Source organism: Molossus molossus, unplaced genomic scaffold (genome assembly GCF_014108415.1).
Source record: "Molossus molossus isolate mMolMol1 unplaced genomic scaffold, mMolMol1.p scaffold_m16_p_1, whole genome shotgun sequence".
NCBI lineage: Eukaryota > Metazoa > Chordata > Mammalia > Chiroptera > Molossidae > Molossus > Molossus molossus.
The window spans coordinates 251,674,329-251,693,266 of record NW_023425344.1 but is presented as its reverse complement, the minus strand read 5'-3'; the positions used below and the strand labels follow the sequence as shown (position 1 = coordinate 251,693,266).

Here is an 18,938-nt window from a genome sequence, read left to right as displayed (position 1 = left end):
CCCACCAGGAGCCACGCAGTTCACTGGAGCCACAGCCCTGGGGGGGGGGTGGGGGTGCTTCCCTCTTCCCACCCCTGGGGTGGGCACTGGCTCTGAGCCTCCCTGGGGGAGACCCAGATGGGGACCCAGGGGACGCCGCTGGGGTTTGACAGGCTCTGCAGGGCCGCATGCTGGCTGTGGCACCAAGTCCCCCAAGCCGGGGCCTATAAATAGTCAGCAGGCCTGAGGGAGTCTGGCTTTTCTATAAACAACCCTGTCCAGGCCCAACAGCTGGGGCCCTGCCAGTCACATGGCCCAGCCCGAATTAGAACCCTCCCCCACCCCCCTGCAGTGGCCCTTTGCACATCCCACCAGGAAGTACAAGTCACCCAGTTCGGGGGCCCGCTGTGTGACCTCCGGCACGCCCTCGGGGAGCACGTGGGTCACCGTGGGACGTCGTACATGGTGGCCAGGACACACCTGCACACACGCCTGCACCTGGAACTTGAAACAGTGCATAGCAGGAGAGCAGGGTGCAGCCGCTTGGGGGTCAGTGTGGCAGCTTCTTTTTTTGTCTTTTCTTTTCTTTTTTTGTTAATCCTCACCCAGGAAAAATTTTCCATTGATTTTGAGAGGGAGAGAGAGGGAGAGGGAGAGACAGAAACATGGATGTGAGAGAGACACATCGATTGGCTGCCTCCCACATGACCCTGACTGGGGCTGGGATCGAACCTGCAACCCAGGTACGAGCCCTTGACTGGGAATGGAACCCGAGACCCTTCGGTGAGCGGGCAGACGCTCTAACCACTGACCCACTCAGGCCAGGGCAGTTTGGCGATTTCTTATTTTTTTTTTTTTATCCTCACCTAAGGACATTTTTGCGTTCATTTTCAGATAGAAGCGGAAGGGAAAGGGGGGGGGGGAAGAGAGAGAGAAACATCGATGCGAGAGAGACACATCGAGTGGCTGCTACCCAGACGATCCCAACCGGGGCTGGGGACAAACTGCAACTGAGGCACGTGCCCTTAGCGGGAACTGAACCTGGGACGGACTCTCTGGTCCCCGGGCAGATGCTCTAACCGCTTGAGCCAAACCAAACCGGCAATTTCTTTTCTTTTTTTTTTTTAATCATCCTCACCCGAGGACATTTTTCCATTTTTTGTTCAGGGAGAGTGGGAGGGGGAGAGAGAAAGAGAGAGAGAGAAACATCGTCGTGAAAGGGACACATCAAGTGGTCACCATCCGCACAACCAACCAGGGCCGGGGACAAACTGCAGCCAAGGCATGTGCCCTCAGCGGGAACCAAACCCAGGTCTCTCTGGACCGCAGGCCGATGCTCTAACCGCTGAGCCCAACCAGCCAGGGCCAAACCGGCAATTTCTTAAAAAACTAAACATAAACGTAGTCTCTGACCCAGCCACCCCCTGCTCGGAATCCCCGGGAAACAAGCTCGTCTACAGACGGGCAGTGAGTGGTGTCCCGGCCGCTGGGAACAGCCAGGCCCATGTCGGGCCAGCGAGAGCAGTGTGCTCCCCACGCAGGGGCACTGGGCAGCCATGCAGGGCGCCGGAGAGCTGGCGCCTTGTAACAGGGGCTTCGGAAACCCACGGAACGGAAGGGCCAGCCCCGAAGCCCACGTGCTGTGTGAACCGTCCACAGAGCAGACAGACAGGCGGGGGTGACGGGCCGCGCAGGGGACTTCTTGCAGGTGAGGGAAATAGCTCAAGACTGGACTGTGGTTGGAATTTTACGACCTTGTGAATCTGCTCAAGTCACAGGTGAGTTATGTATGTGAGCTGTGCCCCCAGAGGGCTGACGTGGGGCCTGTGGGCCACCTGCTGTCCCTCTCCCGGTGCTCTGTGCTGCAGGCCCCTGCCCCCCACCAACCCCCCATGTGCCCTGCAAAGCCAGCCATCCCTCGCCCCGGCTACCTGTCTGTCCCTCTCTCCATCCGTCTATCCCTCCACCCACATCACCACAGCTGTCAGGAGGGGCAGGCCCCCACGTTCACCCACGGCTTCCGAATGCCGCGCTGCCAGCGCAGGGCCAGCTCCGTGATTTATTGGTCCGAGTCCTCCAGCTTCTACACTGGGCGGTTTCCAGGCCTGGCAGGCTGCCCCTCGCTGGGTGGGGCAGGCAGGACCGGCCGCGGCCCCCTGGCTGGATCCTCCCTGTCCCTCGGCCTCCTCTCCCCGGGAGCAGCAGGCCAGGCAGTCCTGTGACAGGCGCCATGTCCTGGCGGTGGGTGGGCAGGCCTGGCACGGCAGCCAGGGTAGACCTCCCCGCTCTCAGGGCTGAGCACACGGGGTGCGGCCGACTCCACGGGGTCCTCCATGGCTCTGAGCAAGGGACCCAGTCCTGCCCACTAGCCTGCTTCTGCCCAAGGCCTAGGGTCCTTCACCCACCCACCATGCCCAGCCGAGGTAGCACAAACAGCAGCAGCACAGTCATGTTTTCGTTAAAATCACTCTGTTCCAGCCCAGCTGAGCATGTTGGGGGGCAGGGCAGGGGAGGGAGAACGGGGTCCAGTGGGAAGGCACTGGGGGCTCCAGCCCTGCCTGGCTCCCACGGCTTCGGGGGAGGGTCTATACGGAGCTGTCTCCAGGGCACTGGAAAGCAGGTGCAAGCTTGGGGGTGCTGGGGACGCAGCCACCGCACCCTCCGCAGGCGGTACCATGCGCATGCGGGGCGGCCGCAGCTTCGGAAAGCAGATCGTGAGGGCTGGGGCGTGCGGGCCGTCCAGGAAGGTGCCAGGCGGGCTGGCCTGGTGCCTGCGGGGTCCCGGCCACGGCACCCCAGCCGGCTTCGGGAGGCCACGTCCCTGGCTGGGTAAGGCACAAGTTCCGTTTCCCAGGGCCCAGTCCCAGTCTGGCTCCGGATGCTCCCTCCGCTCAGCAGTGTGTACGGCGGCCCACTTCTGTGCAGGGGTCGCCCGCGGGGCCCCTCAGTTGGCTTTGGGCTTGGGCCTGAGGCCTGTGGGGAGGGGAAGGAAATGCCGTGAGGAGCAGCCTCGCTGGGGGCAGCGCTGGGGTGCCCGCGTCGGGGTCCCCACTGCCCAGGGGGCTGTGCCATGTGTCCCTGGGTCCACTCTGCCCCAGGCCCTTTCTCCAGCAGCAAGACCCCAGGTGGGAGGTGCTGGTGCCTGCGCACCTGCCGGCTGGGTCTCCCGAGGAGGGCGCGAGCTGCGTGTGCTCTCCTGTCTACGCTCGAGGACCTGCTGTCACCTCCGGTCCCTGAGCTCCCGCAGCTGCTTCTGCACCAGGCCCCCAGCCCCCCACTGGACTCCTGCCTGCTCTCTCCAGCCGAGGCCTGAGGGCACCTGGGCCCACCCCGTGGCTGCTGCCACCTGCCCATCCAGTGCCCTTGGCACTCTCCGGTCCAGGGCTCTCGCTCCCTGTCTCTCCAATGCTCCACCTCTACGGCCACTGGGCACTGTCCCTGGGGGCTGTGGGCAGCCTCGGGTTTGAGAACCACTGCTCAGAAGACAGGGCGTGTGACAGAAACTGTCAGAAGTCCCCGGCAGTGGCTGTCAGTCCCCTCTGCACGGCAGAGTGCAGGACAAACGGCCGGGTGCGGGGCACAAGGGAGGGGCAGAGGAGGCAGCACGGGCCTGGAAGTGTCACCACGGACAACCGTGATGGGTCACCCACACGCGACACTCAGAGTTACGAGGGGAGAAGGAATGGAGAACGGGCGTTTCGCGGCCACGAGGCCCTGCCTGTCCTGCGCACAGCAGCTCGCAGACCCGCTCACTGCCCAGGACAGGCCTCCAGAGAGGGTGCTGCAGACCCCACCGAGGGGGTGGCCCTGGCAGCCTGTCCTTGGGACTGTCCCTGTCCCTCACTGCCTCCCTGCAGACGTGAGTGGCCAGCACCAGGGCCAGAGGAGGGCTAGGGTATGTCCTGTGGACAGACCCCAAGTAAAGGTGTCACCCCAGAACATGGGGAGGGTGTCAGTAAAGCTCAGGGTCAGGCAGAGTTAGGGACGGGCAACCTCAGCCTGTCCTGCAGGCCCAGGAGGCCAGCTGCCCCTCCCCCAGGCCCCGAGCCTTGCTCCCAGAGCACCCACGTGGGCCCTGTCCACCCCGCCCTCTCCAGGCCACTTGCCCAGCGGGCTGCTCTGAGGTTGCACAGCAGAGGAGACACCAGCTAAGCAAGGCAGGCTCCTGCCCCCAGAGAGGAGAGGCCGCGGGCCAGGCGGCTCCGCCACAGGGCACAGAAAGGCGGGCGCTTGCCGAGGCCCAGGCGGGCTGCAGGGAAGCCGGGTTAGTGCCTGGGAGGGCCGGGCAGTGCCGCCACCGCCACCGGTTAGTGCCGAGCGCCAGGCGGCGTACCTACCTTACTGGATCACACAGAATCTTTTTGTTTTACTATCGTCAGAGTCAGGGGCGACCTCTGCTTTCAAATAAAAGAGACGCACTCAACCGCCGAGCCTGCCGAGCACGAGGGCCGAGCCGGGGTGTGGACGCTGAGCCGGGACGCAGCTGCACCCCAGCTCCCCACCCCGCGGGCAGCCTCCCGGTACGGCGTGTGGGCAGCGGTTAGTAGATTAGGGTGCAGCGATGCGGGCGGTGGCCCCCAAAGCTGCCCCTCCTGGGGTGGAGGCGCTGCTGACTCCTCTCCTGCAGGGCTCGGGGGCCCTGGGAATCACTCACTCTGGGGGGGAAGGGGACCTCTGGTGCAGGCAGAGGCCCAGGGTCCTGGCACAGAAGGACGAGCCTGACCACACGCCGCCTCGAGCCCTGTGTGACTCGCCCACCCAGGGCCTGCTTGGGGGACTGGAGTGACGCCAGGGAGCCCACATTACCTTCCTGGGTCCGCAGCGGGCGCCTCTTCCTTCGCCTGCCCGTCCCCTTCGAGGCCCGGCCCTGGGCCCTGGGGAGGGTGCTGGACCCTGAGGAGTCGGTCACTGAGTCCTCAGAGAAGGACCTGTCCAGGGACGTGTCCAGGGACGTGTCCAGAGCAGAATCCTGGGCCATGTCCGGCTTGTCCCCGTCCCCGCCAGGGCCTGCTGTGGGACAGCCCGCTCCCTGGCCGCGGGCGGCTCTGTCCTGCGGCCCCTCTCCTGTGCTGTCAGCTTCGGCCTGGCAGACGCCCTGGGGGCCTGTGAGGTCCTCAGCATCCTGGCTCGAACCCAGAGCCCCAGTGGGCTTGTCAGTGGAGAACTGGAGGGGCTTCAGGGCCTGCGCATCCCCTAGTGCCACCGGCCACGCTGCTGCAGGGGGCTGGGCACCCGGGAGGTCCTCCGTGGACAGGACGTCGCTGGCATCGACGTACCAGGAGGAGCGCCTCTCCTGGGGTGGGGGGTTGTCCTCCGACGGGGCTCCCGTGGGCTCCGGGCTGGGGGTGGTGGCGTCCACGAGGTCCCAGTCCTGAGGCTGCCTGGCTGCCGCCACGTCAAGACCAGGCCCAGAGGCGGGGCAGCTGGGGCCTCCCGCGGGGTCACTGGAGGCCGCTGTGGATGGAGTACACGTAGGTGGACGGCAAGAAACCCCCAACCATTCTGATGACACCCTGCTGCGAATAAGCCCAAGCGGGGCCCTTCCTCCATTCCAGCTTCTAACCCCAATGCCCCCCATCCCCAGGTGGCCTTCCCTGGTGGCCTCCAAGCGTGGTTCCACAGGGCAGGCCCGGCCTCCGCATCCTGGGTCTGTCCACAGGGGAACTGAGCCCCAGGGGCATCTGTCTGTGGGCCCTCTGGCCCCATCTCTCCTGCCCACCTCAGGGGCTGGACAGATGGCTGTCCTGCCAGCAGAGACTCGGAAACACTGTCAGGGCAAGTGGTCCCTCCAGCCCTGCCTCATGCTGTCCCCTAGCTCAGGGCAGCAGGTGACACGAGGGGGCTCCCTCGTGAGGTCAGGGAGGGCTTCCTGAAGGGAGGGAGGTACTGGGCCACAGGCTGGCACAGGCGGCGGGCTGCCGGCAAAGGTCGCTGTGCAGAGGTAGGCGAGGGTCTCACCAGGTGCTCTGTCCCTCGGGGGGTCTGTGGTGGCCAGCCTGCTGCCCCCTTCTCCATCCCCTCGGCCCCGGGCCGTCTTCCGCAGCCGGAAGCCCTTCCTGATGTCGGCCAGCAGGGCGTCGATGACACACACCTCCTCCTGCTTCTTGCCTCCCTTCCTGACTGGGAAGCCCCAGAACTCTCAGCGAGGGGCTCACAGCGTCCCCAGGGCCCACCCGCTGGCCTGGAGAGACGAGCCACAGCAGGCTGGGTGGCCCCGCAAGACTGAGGAGGGAGGACGGTGGCCACAGCGTGAACGGGCTGCCCGACCCCGCTCCTGCCCGGGCCTCACCAGGCTTCCCGTCCTCGCCCCGCGGCCTGCGGGCCTCCTCCTCCTCCAGCTGCCGCTTCCTTCTCTCGGCCTTGGCTGCCTGCTCCTGCCGGTCCTTGTTCTCCTGCAGGGCAGACCGGAGCCTGTGACCCCAGCCCCTGGTCACCGGGCGCATGCCTGTGCCGCCCACAGAGCCAGGGGCTGCGGGCCCGCCCTGGGCTCTAGGCTCTGACCCGGACCACCTTCAGGGCTCGGATGAACAGGTCCCGGAAGGTCTTCATGGTGCTGAACGTGTCCTCCAGGGACAGCTGCTGGGCGTCCTCACACAGGTAGTTGGCCAGCTCCAGCTTCTTCTGCTCTATGGCCTCGAACAGCTCCTCCAGCGCCTGGGAGGCCTCGATGCTGGCCTGGGGGCACGGGCACGGGCTTGTGAGGGCCCGTGGTGACACCCGCTGTCACAGGGAGGCACTACGCGCTGTGGGAGGGTGATGGTCTCTGTGCAGGGCCCGGGCTCTGGGTGCTGTGGCCTCGCAGGACCCACGTTGGGACCAGGCTCTCCTGCGGGTCCCTCACTCTGCCCCTCCCCTCCCCACAGGCACCTGCCCCACCCGGCGCCAGGCCCGGCAGGCACCGCGCCCGCCCCGAACCCAAGGCCCTGCCCCGCACTCACCTGGAGGCGCTGGGCGTACTGCTCCTGCACCTCGGGGACGGAGGACGCCACCTTCCGCTCCATGTCCAGGAGCTTCTTCAGGTTGCTGCTGGACTCTGAGCGGATGATCTCCAGGTTGATCCTGAAAGGCAGGCGGGTCCGGTGACAGCGGAGAGCAGCCTGGCTGGACGGGGTGCAGGCCCTGCATGCCGCAGGCTCCGCCGAGCGCTGGGTGGCCCAGCGGTGTGGGGAGCTGCCCCCACAGCAGGTGGGCGCAGGGGGGGGGTCGCGACCAGACCACCCGTGGCAGCCAGCCCCGCACTGCGCTGCCCCTCCGGGCTGCGTGACTCCACGAACGGCCCCTCTTCTTGGGCGGCAGGACCTGGTCTGTACATGGTGGTGGCACAGCCCTGCTCAGGGGTTAGCCTTCGAAGAGGCAACGGTAGACCAGCCCCCAGAGTGACCATGGCCAGCAGTCCTTTGCCCATTTTCTCCTCTAAATCACACAGGGACAGGCCATGGAGGCCAGTGTTCTACTGGGCAGTGGTTTTTGGGGGGACCTGGGGCTGTCCTGCAGCCGTGAGACCCAGCCTGGTCAGCCACCTTACTGGCGGGGACTGGAGGAGGGGGCCTGGTTCAGTGTGCTGCCCCGGGGCGCGGGCACCTACCCTGCTGCCTGGGCGGGCTGCTCCAGGTCTCGGGGCAGCTGCAGGAGGCCTGGGTGGTTCTTCTCCGCCTCCTGCAACAGCACGTGTCCAGGGAGATTGCTGTGGCCACCCGGCTCAGGTATGCCCTAATCCATCTCCCTGCGCCCCCAGCTAAGGCCCATGCCCTCCGGAAGGCCTGGGCAGGCTGGGCCTCCCACCGTTTCCCTGGGCCGGGATGGGAGCTGCAGGAGGGGGCGGGGGAGCTGGGGCTTGAATGGGGGCTCCCAGGGGGGCGGTCCGTTTTGAAGCCCCCCCCAGCGCCCCTTCCCCGCCCCCGCACCTCCAGCACGTGGTGCAGCAGCGTCACACGGCTCTGCTGGGACTTGGTCTCCGTGAGCTTCAGCAGCGTGCCGATCTTGAAGCCATCGGCGTCCCCGGTGTGGCTGCCCTGCGAGGGACAGGGGTGAGTCTCCCTGCCTCCCGGGGGGGGGGGGGTGCGGGGGCCGGGGCGCAGCCACTCACGTAGTTGAGGAAGTTCCCGATCCTCAGAATCAGCTGGCAGAAGACAGGCAGCTGGTGGCTGGTGAGCAGGCCTGCGGGAGGGCGGGCTCAGGGAGGGTGCAGGCGGCCATCCACCGGCAAACGGGGGCTCGGGAAGCAGACCCCCAGCAGTGCTTCGGACTCCCCACCCGGGGCAGGTGGCCACCGCCCCTTCCATGGAAGAGACACGGCAGAACCTTCCAGACCCGTGGCTTCCCTGGTCCTCAGCTAAGCATCCCAGGGGACCTCAGGAAGGGGATGTCCCAGGGGATGTCCTGACTGTCCCCAGGGTGGGAGTGGATATCTGCTGCTGTCCCCAGCAGAGACGAGCTGCCCCTTGGTGGTGTCCAGGCCCATCCACACTCCTGCCACGGCTGCAGGGAGTCCCCACTAGGTAGTGGTGTGTGTCCCCGTGTGTACATATCTGTGCACACACCTGTGTGCCCACGCATGCATCTGTGTTCTTGCATGTACGTGCAGTGTGTGCCTCAGAACGGGTGGTCTGTGAGGTGAGGAGGGTCAGCACCCACAGGTGCGCTTAGGAACGGTGCAGATGCCGCGGCACAGGGGCTGGATGCCCCGCCCCCCGTGCTGGCCCCAGGGCCCCACTCACTCTCGCAGGCGGCGAGCACCAGCTGGGCCTTGGGGCGCACCATGTCCAGCACCACAGCCGTGCCCTCACACAGCAGCATGCACTCCACCCGCAGCTGGTAGCTGGGGCAAGAGAGGACGTCAGGGCCTGGGGCCCGACACACCCTTGCCCCGGGCCTGCAGCTCGGGGGCGGGGCCGAGGCCCGAAGAGTGGGCTCAGCCCAGGGCTGGGGGGTCCTACACCGTCACTGCTCAACGCACGTTCCCGGGCGGGGCCCAGAGGTGGACCCAGCAGGACAGGGCGGGGCCCAGGAAGGGGCGGGGCCCAGAGGTGGATCCAGCAGGACGGGGTGGGGCCCAGGATGGGGCGGGGCCCAAGAAGGGGCGGGGTCCAGAGGTGGATCCAGCAGGACGGGGTGGGGCCCAGGATGGGGCGGGGCCCAGAGGTGGATCCAGCAGGACGGGGTGGGGCCCAGGATGGGGCGGGGCCCAGAGGTGGATCCAGCAGGATGGGGCGGGGCCCAGGGAGGGGCGGGGCCCAGAGGTGGGGCCCAGGACGGGGTGGGGCCCAGGGAGGGGCGGGGCCCAGGAAGGAGCATGTCAGATCAGTGCTTGGTGCAGAGGGTGCCCGACTGCCTCCCTGTGGGGCATTCCTCCCTCTTTCGATGGGCAGGATTCTGGGTTGGGGTCTCCCAGGAAGGCCAGGGGGGCCCTGTCCAGTCCTGCCCCATGCTGCTGACCCTGCAGGCCCCTGGAGAGGCCCCACGGCTGGGTGTGTGTGAGTGAGGTGGGCACGGAGCCTGGGGTTGGTCCACACAGCCCTGCTCTGACCTCCAGGGCTGGGCCCAGCTCCTGCCCTTGTGCCTCCCCAGGCAGGGGTCTGAGCTCACCAGGGCACGCCCAGCAGGAGGAGGTAGAACTGGTCGGCGCTGGCCAGCTTGGCTCGGTCCTCGGTGAATGAACGGAGGTTTTCAATCTGCGGGGAGAAGGCCCCACGTGAGATCCCAGCTTCTGCTTCCCCACCCAGAGCCCCAGACTGCCCGGGGGCCTCACCCGCTCGCATCTGGGTCTGGTGGGTGTGCACTCTTGTGGGCCTTGTCCAGGGAGCTTGGGTGGGGCTGCCCCTTGGTGGACAGGAGCTGCTTGACCATCTCTTCCAGGGTGCATTCCTGCCCCTCCCCATCCCTGCTGGAAGCCCCACCCAGGGCCACCACCTCTCATCCCCACCCACCTCGTGCTTCTCCGGAAGGAGCTTGAGGAGCTGCTTGAGCACCTCCACATCGAACTTGGTGGTGTCCCCCGCACGGATCATCGCAGTGACCTCCTCGTTGGAGCTAGAGGGGGCAGGAGGATGCGCCAGGGTGGGGTGGGGTGGAAGAGAGACCCTGCCAGGCAGGTGCACACAGCCCTGGGCCCATACCCTCTGCTGGTCACAGCAGGGGCTCCTCCCACACCCATGAGTTTGGGGGGTACAGAGAAGGTGAGCCACCTGCCCAGGTCACACAGCAATGAGGCTGGGGCTGAATAACCCACACCCCATTGGCCAGAGTACCCTCTGCCTCCTCTTCTGGGCGACTGCTCAGGACACAGGCGGATGGCCCGGAAGCACCCAGTGGGCTCCGTGCAGGGGCCCAGGGGAGAACCCGGGGCTGGGAGGCAGGGCCAGGTCCTCACCCTGGCTTGGCAACCACCTGTCTTTGGCCTTAGGGGGTCTCAGCCGCTCTCTGGGTTTGTTTCCCCAGGGAGTCTGGACTGGAGGTCTCCAGGGCTCCCAGCTGGGACAGTCTGTGGCTGTCTTGGCCTGAGGTGGGCTGTGCACTTCCCAGGGGCGGCCTGCAGAGGGCACTGCGGAGCCCAGGGTACTCAGCTTGGGGAGGTTGGGCGGTGACCAGGAAGGAGGGCTCCATCCCCCAGCTCACCACTTGAACTGCTTCAGAAAGATGTTGAGGTTCAGGCTCTTCTTGGCATCCAGGAAGGTGATCTGGAAAACACCCCCCCCATCAGCTGGTACCCGGGGCAGTCCGGGGGTGGGGGGCACCGGGACCCAGGCTCAGGCCTCACCTCCTTGGGCTCCTTCCTGGCCGGGGCTGCCGCCAGCTCCTTGGGCTTGGCCACAGGGAAGGAGAAGAGCTGCTCGATGCTGGAGAAGTCAGGTTCCACCTCGGCTCCCAGGCTGCTCAGCGAGGCCCACATGGAGCTGTGTTCTGCAGGGGGGCACCCGTCAGGCTCAGCCACCTACTGTCCAGGCTGGCCGGTGACCTGGCCGCGACCTCTGAGCCCAGCACCCTGGCCCCCAGAATGACCAACACGCAGGAGCCTCAGCAATGTGGGGCTGTGGCATCAGACACACCAGCTTCAAAGGTGTGTGGGAGAAAAGGGTCCTCACGAGTGACTTTCGACCTCTTCCTGTCCCCTGCCGCCACCCCAGACCACACCGGCAGAGCTCAGGGCAGGACTGACTGCCCTGGCCCGGGGCCGGTCCATGCACAGGGCTGCAGGTGCCACCTGCCACTCCCCAGCAGGGCCAGCCCGCCCCAGACGGAAGCCACCTGCGGGGCCCGGGGTCCTCACCTCGTGCCACGTGGGATGGCAGCTTCTGCCAGTTCAGCTTCTTCATGCGCAGTGTGGGTGGGTTTACCTGCCGGTGGCTGGGAACCCAAGTGGAGCCCAGGCGGTGGTCCACCTGGGCCACAATGATCTCCTCTACGCCACCCACGGCAGGGGGGCCAGAGATGCCCGGCAGGGGTGGGGGTGGGGGTGGGCACCCCATGCCTGGGAGTGGTGGAGGTGCGGGCGGTAGGGTCCCACTAAGACCAGGCAATGGAGGTGGTGGAGGGGGTGGGGGGAACGAGGTCCCCAGGCCTGGCAGGGGTGGGGGCGGGGGTGGAGGAGGGGCGGGGGGTAAGGTCCCACTAGCACCAGGCAGTGGGGGTGGTGGAGGGGGTGGGGGGAACAAGGTCCCTGAGCCTGGCAGGGGTGGGGGTGGTGGGGGTGGGGGAGGGGGCCCAGTGGTGGAGCCAGGACTGGTGGATGCAGGCAGGGGTGGGGGTGGGGGAGGGGGAGGGGGAGGGGACCCGGTGGCAGAGCCGGGACTGGTGGATGCAGGCAGGGGTGGGGTGGGCATCTGTCCTTCCAAGGCTGCCGGCGGCTCACTGCTCGAGCTCCGGGCACGGTCAGCGTGCAGGCCGGCGAGGGTCACTGCTGGCTGCTGGACCTCCACGTCTGCCTTTGGGGCGCCCGTGTTTTGAAGGGAGCTGCCGCTTTGGCTCAGGCCTAGGTCGGCCTGGACACTCTTGTGGGCCTTGTCCAAGGAGCTGGGGCGGGGCCGCCCCTTCACAGACAGGAGCCGCTGGACCATCTCCTCCCGGCTGCATTCCTGGGCTGCGGTGGGGACGGCGGGGTCAGGCAGAGGGCCGAGGGGGCAGGCAGGGCAGAGGGAAAGGCAGGGCCCACTCGCTCAGGCGGGGTGCAGGGTAGGGATCAAGGATGGGCCCTCCCCCCATCTAAGACCCCAGTGTGTGCCCACCAGGCTGGGGCAGGACGGCGCTGTGGGCAGGGCCGCTCACCATCACTGGCCAGGAGCACGGCCCGGTTCACCAGGCTCTCCAGGGCCTCCCAGAGCAGCTGGCTGGAGCGGAGGCTGGGCTCCAGGTGCAGGAGGCCCTGCAGCACGGACAGCAGCTGGGCAGACGCCGGGGAGCAGCTCACCTGGGCGGCGGACGAGGAGCGCGGTCAGCGGCCACCCTCTCTGGGGCGGGCGGACCACCACTGGCGCAGGTGGCCTGACACGTCCCTTCTGAGCCTCTCGGGGGCCCTAGTGCCGGGCCTGCGTCAGGGCTCCCAAGTGACACACTGGGGACGTTGGGGGCCAACATCTCTCTGGGTGGGGCCGCCCGATGCATTGTGACAACCCGAAAGTCTCCCTGGGGACACTTGCTCTGGTCTGAGACCCACTGGGCGCAGTGAAGGACAGGGGGTCCCAGGCAGGGCGGCCTGAGCTGGACCAGAACTCGGCCTCCTGGTCTCTCACTGGTTCTGAAGCCCCCTCAGTCCACCTCATGGAGCCAGCCTGCTGGGGCCCAGGACACCTCCGGGCAGCCCTGATCTAGGGCCCCCGTTCTGGTCCCGACATCCCCGGGATGCCCGCTCCAGCCCCTCCCCGGGTCCCTGGCTGCTCCCCAGCTGGCTCCAGGTCTGGTCCGCTGCCCCGTCAGGGAGGGTGGTACCAGGGCGGGAAGTGGCCCCCCCCAGACCCACCTTGTGGAACAGGGAGGCAAAGACTTCCTGGTGGCTGTTCATGTCGATGCCCCCGCACACCTGCAACAGCTCCTCCTCGTCCTCCGCCTTGGCCTCCTCGAAGGCCTCCAGCTGGATCAGCAGGTCTGCGTCCTCCAGGTCCCTGCCAGGGGAGGGCCAGCCGCTGAGCCCAGGATGCCCCGCAGCCTCCCCGACCCCGGACAGACGCCCAGATGACCCTGAGCAGGGCCAGCAGGCCGGCCTGTGCCAGGGGGCAGCCAAGGTCTGCGGGGCAGAGGCTCACAGGATGGGCACTGGGAAGGCGGCACCCAGACCACCCCTGAGGGGGTGGGGGTGCTGTCAGAGCAGGGGGAGTGTGAGTGTTCACTGGGCTCAGGACCTGCCCATCATCTCAGTCTGGCCAATGATCTGCACCATCAGCGGCAGGGGGCCCCTCTCAGCACCCCAAAGACCTTTGCTAGAGGTCAGTCCTGCACCCGTCACACCAGCCCACCTCTTTCTCCTGGGGTCCCCCACCCCAAGCTGACACCCTAGAGAGTAGTCCTGATGAGGCCTTGGATGGGGGTTCTCCGCTATACGGGTTCCCAGCTACCGAGTTAAATTTGAATTTCAGATAAAGTGAATGATTTCCATGGAAGGACATCCCAAGCAATACCTGGGATATACTTATACTACGGCGCCGTCTGTGTGCGGTCCCATTTCACTGGAGCCCTGAACCTGGCAACACTAGCTCTAGGGGCAGCAGCCGAGTCCCAGGCAGGGAATTCTACAGGGCAGCCTGTCCAGCAGGGCACGGCAGGGATGGCTGCTTATCGGAGGCACTGCTTGGCACCCGAGGGGGAGGGGGCAGGCTGTAGGAGCAGGTGGGGACTCACCGAAGCCGTGTCAGGACGTCTAGCAGCTGCAGCCCTGGGGAGGGAGACGGGTCAGCAGGCCTGGAGGCTGCTCCGGCCCCCCATCCTCCAGTCCTCTGTACCCTAACGCCTTCCCTTGGCCCAGTCCTGACACCCAGAGCATCCAGCCCGTGAGGCGGGAGGGCCCTGCCATTCCCATGGGACACCACGGCCATGAAGGTCGGAGGGAGACATCTTGTTGGACGCGCGGTGGTGCCGTCAAATGGTCACTGTCACACCACCGAGGCTGGGACTGGGGTCAGGATCCTGCCTCGCACTGGGAGCTCCAGGGCTAACGTCCAAGGGCCCTGAAGGCCCTGTCCACTGAAGGGAGCAGGTGGGGGCGGGAGGCTTTCAAGACCCGTAACAGAGCCTTGCCCAGGCCCCGGTGGGGAGGGGAAGGGAGCTGGGGCCTCTCCCTGGGGCAGCGCAGGCGGGCTGACCGATGAACTCGCCACGCAGCTGGGTGCGGGCACGCAGGTCCTCGGGGCCCAGGATGATGGCGTTGATCACGCTGAGCAGGGTGACGACATACGGCACGTTGTCGCTGCTCGACAGCTCCGTCATGATGACGCTGAAGCGGTACTGCTGGCTGCACACCGTCTGTGGGGTGGGCGGGGTCAGCTTGCACACCGGCCCTCCCAGGCCCAGCCACCCTGCCACTCACCTTGTAATGGTCCAGGGCGTCCAGGGCCAGGGCGTGGCCCTCAGGCGAGTAGATGCACAGGGCGGCGAGCAACTCAAACACCTGCTTCTTGACCATCACGTTGGATGTGTCCAGAGCTGCCAAGGGCCAGATGGGTCTCAGTGGGGACCAGGGGTCCAGGCCAGGTCTCCCCCTCGGCACTTCCAAACCAGAACCCCCACACTTCAGCTGGGAAAGTGGGCAGCAGGCAAACACGGCGAGACTGCACCCACCCACTGCCCACATCGGGTGCTGACCCCTCCCACACCACAGGGGCAGGCCCAGGCGACCGGGGGCTGCCCCTTAGTTCTGAGAGGCCCTCGCTGGCTCTGGGCCCTTGTCCCATCCACATGCCTTACTTGGGTCAAGCTCGGGTCTTCTCCAAACTCAGTACCACTGCCTCCTGCCTCCTGCCCTGAACTGGAAGTTCTAGGACGTCCCCTGCCTGGCCCTCCCAAGAGCAAGTCACAAAGGACTCTGCAGACGGCACGGCCAGGCCCGGGCTGGGTCACAGGAATGGGGTGACTGCTATCTTACTCACCCACACGGGCACTCACCTGTCACTGCCCAGCACGGGGCAGCACAGCCGGGTGGGCAAGGGACACACAGTGACCTCTGTCTGCCAAGGACCTTTGGGGGTGTCTCCCAAGGCTGAGGACTAACTCTGGGAATGCCTGGGGAACTTTCTGGAGGAGGTGACCATGAGCGGGGACTTAAGGGGTGAGCAGGACTTTGTGGATACAGCCCTGGCTGGTGTGGCTCAGCGGTTAGAGCCTCGGCCCATGGACCAAAGAGTTGTGGGTTCACTTCCAGTCACGGGCACATACCTCGGTTGCTATTTGGTTGCTGGGCTCGTGCGGGAGGCGACCAAGCGATGTGTCCCTCTCACATCAATGTTTCTCTCTCTCTCTCTCTCTCTGAAGATAAATGGGAAAATATCCTCGGACTAAAAAAAACTTTGCAGATACAAAGCAAAGAGCAGCCTGAAGTGGACGTGGCAACTGGGGTCCGTGTTCAAGAAGCCCCCAGATGACAGGAATGGGGGTCGGGGAGAGGAGGGCAGCCGTGGATGCTGGCCAGCAGGTGCTGGCCAGGCCTGCTAATGAAGTTAGGGGCTCAGAGCCAGGTGGAGCGTAGGGTCACTTCTGCTTTTGATCCAGCCGACTCCAGCAGCCAGTGTGGATGGGGGCCTAGAGGCTCAAGATCGGGGGGCTGAACCAGCAAAGGGCTGGGTGGAGAGTTGGGGCAGAGTCATAGAACAGAGGGGGTAACTGGGTGCAGCTGGGGGGGAGGTCTCAGACTTGAGGCAAATGAGAAACTGGTGCCTCCTCCAGGAAGCCCTCCCAGCTGAACTGCCTCCTCCTGGGCACCCAGTCCTCCCACTGCCTTCCCCGGCCAGGCCTCCTGCTGAGTAGCTAAGGTCGGTCTGTCTGTGGTCTGCAGCCGTCAGGCCCTGCAGCTCACCCTGGGAGAGCTGGCGGACGTAGGCCTGGTTGCTGAGAATGTACTCCATGCCCTGCTGTGAGTTCATGACGGCGCGCACGCAGCTGACGCAGGTGAGCTGCAGCAGGGCGTCGGCGATGCGGGCCACGCCGCGGCCCGACAGGCGCGCCAGGGCCTCGAGCAGCAGGTCCAGGCCGCTCTGCTCCAGGAACTGCACCATCCAGCTGCCGTCGCTGCCCTCCAGCCGCTTGCGCAGGCCCGAGTAGTTGACCACCGACGGCATCTGCAGCAGCCGGATGCAGAGCTCGGGGTCTGCGTTCTCCAGGTTGGCCTCCGTGGGGTCCGAGTCCTGGGGCCCCAGCTTCTCCTTCAGCGCTGCCCATTTGCGCTGCGCGCCCTCCTTCACCGACATCTTGCTGAACTGTGGGGCCAGAGGGAGGCGGGGGTCAGCCGGGGCCTGGCCAGGACAGCATTCTCCGCCTCAGTATCCCCACTTGCCAAACAGATCCAGTGCTTCCCGGGGACGCCCTGCAGCACCCGGTGCTGGCTCCCCTGTGCCAGGGGCTCCTGCACCCATCCCTGGATGGATCGCCATAGCAACCGGAGAGGCAGCCACACTGCCTGCTGTGCGCACCATGACCGCATGACAACCTCAGGGGCTACACTGGCAGCAACACCACCGGCCCGGGGGTGACAATACAACAGACGTGTGTCTGGGATGCCCTTATCTCGCCCCCCACTCTTCCCAGCCCAGTGGATGGGTCAGATGGGCACAGTGGGTGGGTGGGGTGATTCCGGCCCCTGGGCACATCCAGGCTGCTCACAGTGCACGAGTGTGACGAGGGTGGGGGGAGTTGACTTGAGGGTCATGTCTGATGCCCATCCAATTCTGGGGCAAGATCAGGGCCCTGTGGGGGAGCAGCCCTGCCAGGCCCTGGCTTCTGTGGGCCTTAGTCTGTCAATCTGTGTGCAGGTGGAGGGCCGGGTGCCCCCAGGCCCTTGACATCTGGAGGTTTACCTGGACTCTGCTACAACAGGTGTGACCCCCCAGAACATGTCCCCCGACACGTGCCTCTGTGTCATGGCCACACTCACCCAGCCCCTTTCCCGGGAGCCCTAGCGTGACGCTGTCGCCAACCACAGCCCCTGGGGACTGGCCCCGGAGGTCGGGGCGGCCCACGCGCTCCAGCAGCCATGTATGGTTGGGTCTTAAATTTAGTCTGTGACGGGCAGTGTGGAGCCGCGGGAGAGACCCCGCGGGACAGGGCGTGGTGACGCCACTGCAGCTCACGCCCAGTGCCCACCCTTGACCCTCAGGCTCCCACCACCCCTGAGACAGGTGGTGTGCACCCCACTCCACAGGAGGTGGCACCCAGAGAAGCCAGGTCACGTGCCCACCAGTCTCACAGCTGCTGCACCTGGTAACGTGGAGGGAGCTCCAGGGGCCACCTGCGGTCATGCAGGAGACAGAGGCTGGCTGAGGTGAGAGCCACAGGCCCCACTGCCCTCTGCCTTGGTGAGGGCCTTGCGTGTCCTCCCTCAAGCTTCCGGAGGCCACCCGGGGCCTGCTGGGAGCACAGGAGCCTGAGGGCACCTGCGTTTCACCAGACCCTCCGGTTTGCTGTGGGTCCAGGCCAGGAGGCCAGCTCCTGATCCTCCCTCCGGGCCCACTGCCCTTCAGGACCACGGGGTCTTCCCTGGAGGCAGCGTGGATGAGAGGAGGAGAGGGCTCCGCTGACCTGCGTGTGTGCCCAGATGTGCCCCTTGCCAACAGACTTTGGCCAAGTCAGTTTCCTCATCTGCACCCCTGCTATCAGCCTGACAGGCAGCAAGGGGGTGTCGGGTGCTCAGAGCCCTCCCCCGGGGCCCAGTGCCCTGAGCCCAGAGCCCTCCCTGTGACTCCACGGTCTCACCCACCCTCCCAGCCCCACACCGTCCACTCACCCAGATGCGCAAGACCTTCCGGCTGCCTCTGCCCACCCAGTCCAGGCTCTGCCTCGGGCCGCCCCTCCCGTGCTCCTGGCTTCTCATCCCTGCCGAGTGCTGAGCTACCAGGCTGCCGGCTGCAGCCCCACTTCCTCCCGAGAACCTCTTGTGGCAGGGAAGGGGGCCGCTCCCAGTACCATGAAGTGCACAGCGGACGGCCTCAGTGTACTGCCACCCCCTTGGGTGCTGCTGCTTGAAGAGACTCCCACAACTGACCCCCCTCCCCGTCCCCACTGGCTCCAGTCCCTGCTTCTTGGCACAGGCTGAGTGTACAGAGAATTCTCCCAGGCCAGGCCTCTGGCATCCCAAGTGTCCTGTCCAGCCAAGAGCCCCAGGGGTCCCTGGACGCAGAAAAACCAGGGACAGCCAGCTAGACCCGGCCCGCCGGCACTGCCCAGAGCCCTCTGCCCGGGGACCATGGCTCACTCCCTGGAAAGACCCCGCTTATGGGACCCTTTGGTCTGTGGGGTGGAAGGCAGCTGGTCCCCTCCGCCCACGGAGATCCTCTGCTGTGCACCCAGCTCTGTGTCCAGTCAGCCACGACTCCCTGGACACCCGAGGCATCGAGGGTGCACAGGGCTGGCGTGGGCTAGTGCGAACAGGCTGTCCAGACGGATCCGCGAGATCGGCTGGCGACCAGTGGCATGTGGGGCAGCCTTCCCCCCCCCCCCCCCGTGATGCCCACCGGTCAGGTCCTGGGCAGAACACGTCCCCTGGAGGTATTCCCACGGACTTCCAGGATGAGAGACGGAATGTGTAAATGGACCACGGCAGACCACATGTAAAGATAGAACTCCAACCCACAACCTCCCAGGGAGCTGCTTCATCGGCAGGAAGCAGCCAGCCAGTCAGACCTGCAGGAAGTCTGCCCCGGAAACAAGGGCCACGCTTGATCGGCACCTGACAGCTCCCTAACTGTGTCCCCCCATTCCGCTTAGGGCCTGCCAGGGAAAGACAAATGTGCTCCCCGAGCATCACACAGGACACACCACTTACGGGC

The 18,938-nt window shown here is 66.1% G+C and overlaps 1 protein-coding gene across 2 annotated transcripts; it reads right to left on the bottom strand.

Annotated features, from left to right (window-relative positions):
- Positions 1-2,335: 2,335 nt before the first annotated feature.
- Positions 2,336-18,054, bottom strand: INF2 (inverted formin 2). 2 transcript variants are annotated; one of them, XM_036241509.1, is made up of 23 exons: positions 17,897-18,054; positions 15,974-16,373; positions 14,492-14,607; positions 14,268-14,427; positions 13,807-13,840; positions 12,932-13,073; positions 12,241-12,382; positions 11,246-12,055; positions 10,736-10,878; positions 10,594-10,655; positions 9,906-10,008; positions 9,565-9,650; positions 8,697-8,797; positions 8,066-8,136; positions 7,884-7,991; positions 7,565-7,635; positions 6,918-7,038; positions 6,490-6,654; positions 6,269-6,371; positions 5,938-6,099; positions 4,786-5,433; positions 4,317-4,373; positions 2,336-2,952 (listed from the first exon to the last, which is right to left on the bottom strand). In XM_036241509.1, the coding sequence occupies exons 1-22, from the start codon at positions 17,981-17,983 to the stop codon at positions 4,318-4,320; spliced, it is 3,891 nt and encodes a 1,296-aa protein (XP_036097402.1). In that variant the 5' UTR covers positions 17,984-18,054; the 3' UTR covers positions 2,336-2,952; position 4,317. The 2 variants fall into 2 exon arrangements, with proteins under 2 accessions (XP_036097402.1, XP_036097412.1); XM_036241519.1 differs by lacking the exon at positions 4,317-4,373.
- Positions 18,055-18,938: the final 884 nt, after the last annotated feature.

Coding starts and splice junctions, on each gene's coding strand:
- INF2 (XM_036241509.1), bottom strand. CDS start 17,983: ATGAGAAGCCAGGAGCACGGGAGGGGCGGCCCGAGGCAGAGCCTGGAC. Junction 13,841..14,267: donor GCTGCGTGGCGAGTTCATCG/GTCAGCCCGCCT, acceptor CTCCCTCCCCAG/GGCTGCAGCTGCTAGACGTC. Junction 8,137..8,696: donor GGTGCTCGCCGCCTGCGAGA/GTGAGTGGGGCC, acceptor GCCCTCCCGCAG/GCCTGCTCACCAGCCACCAG.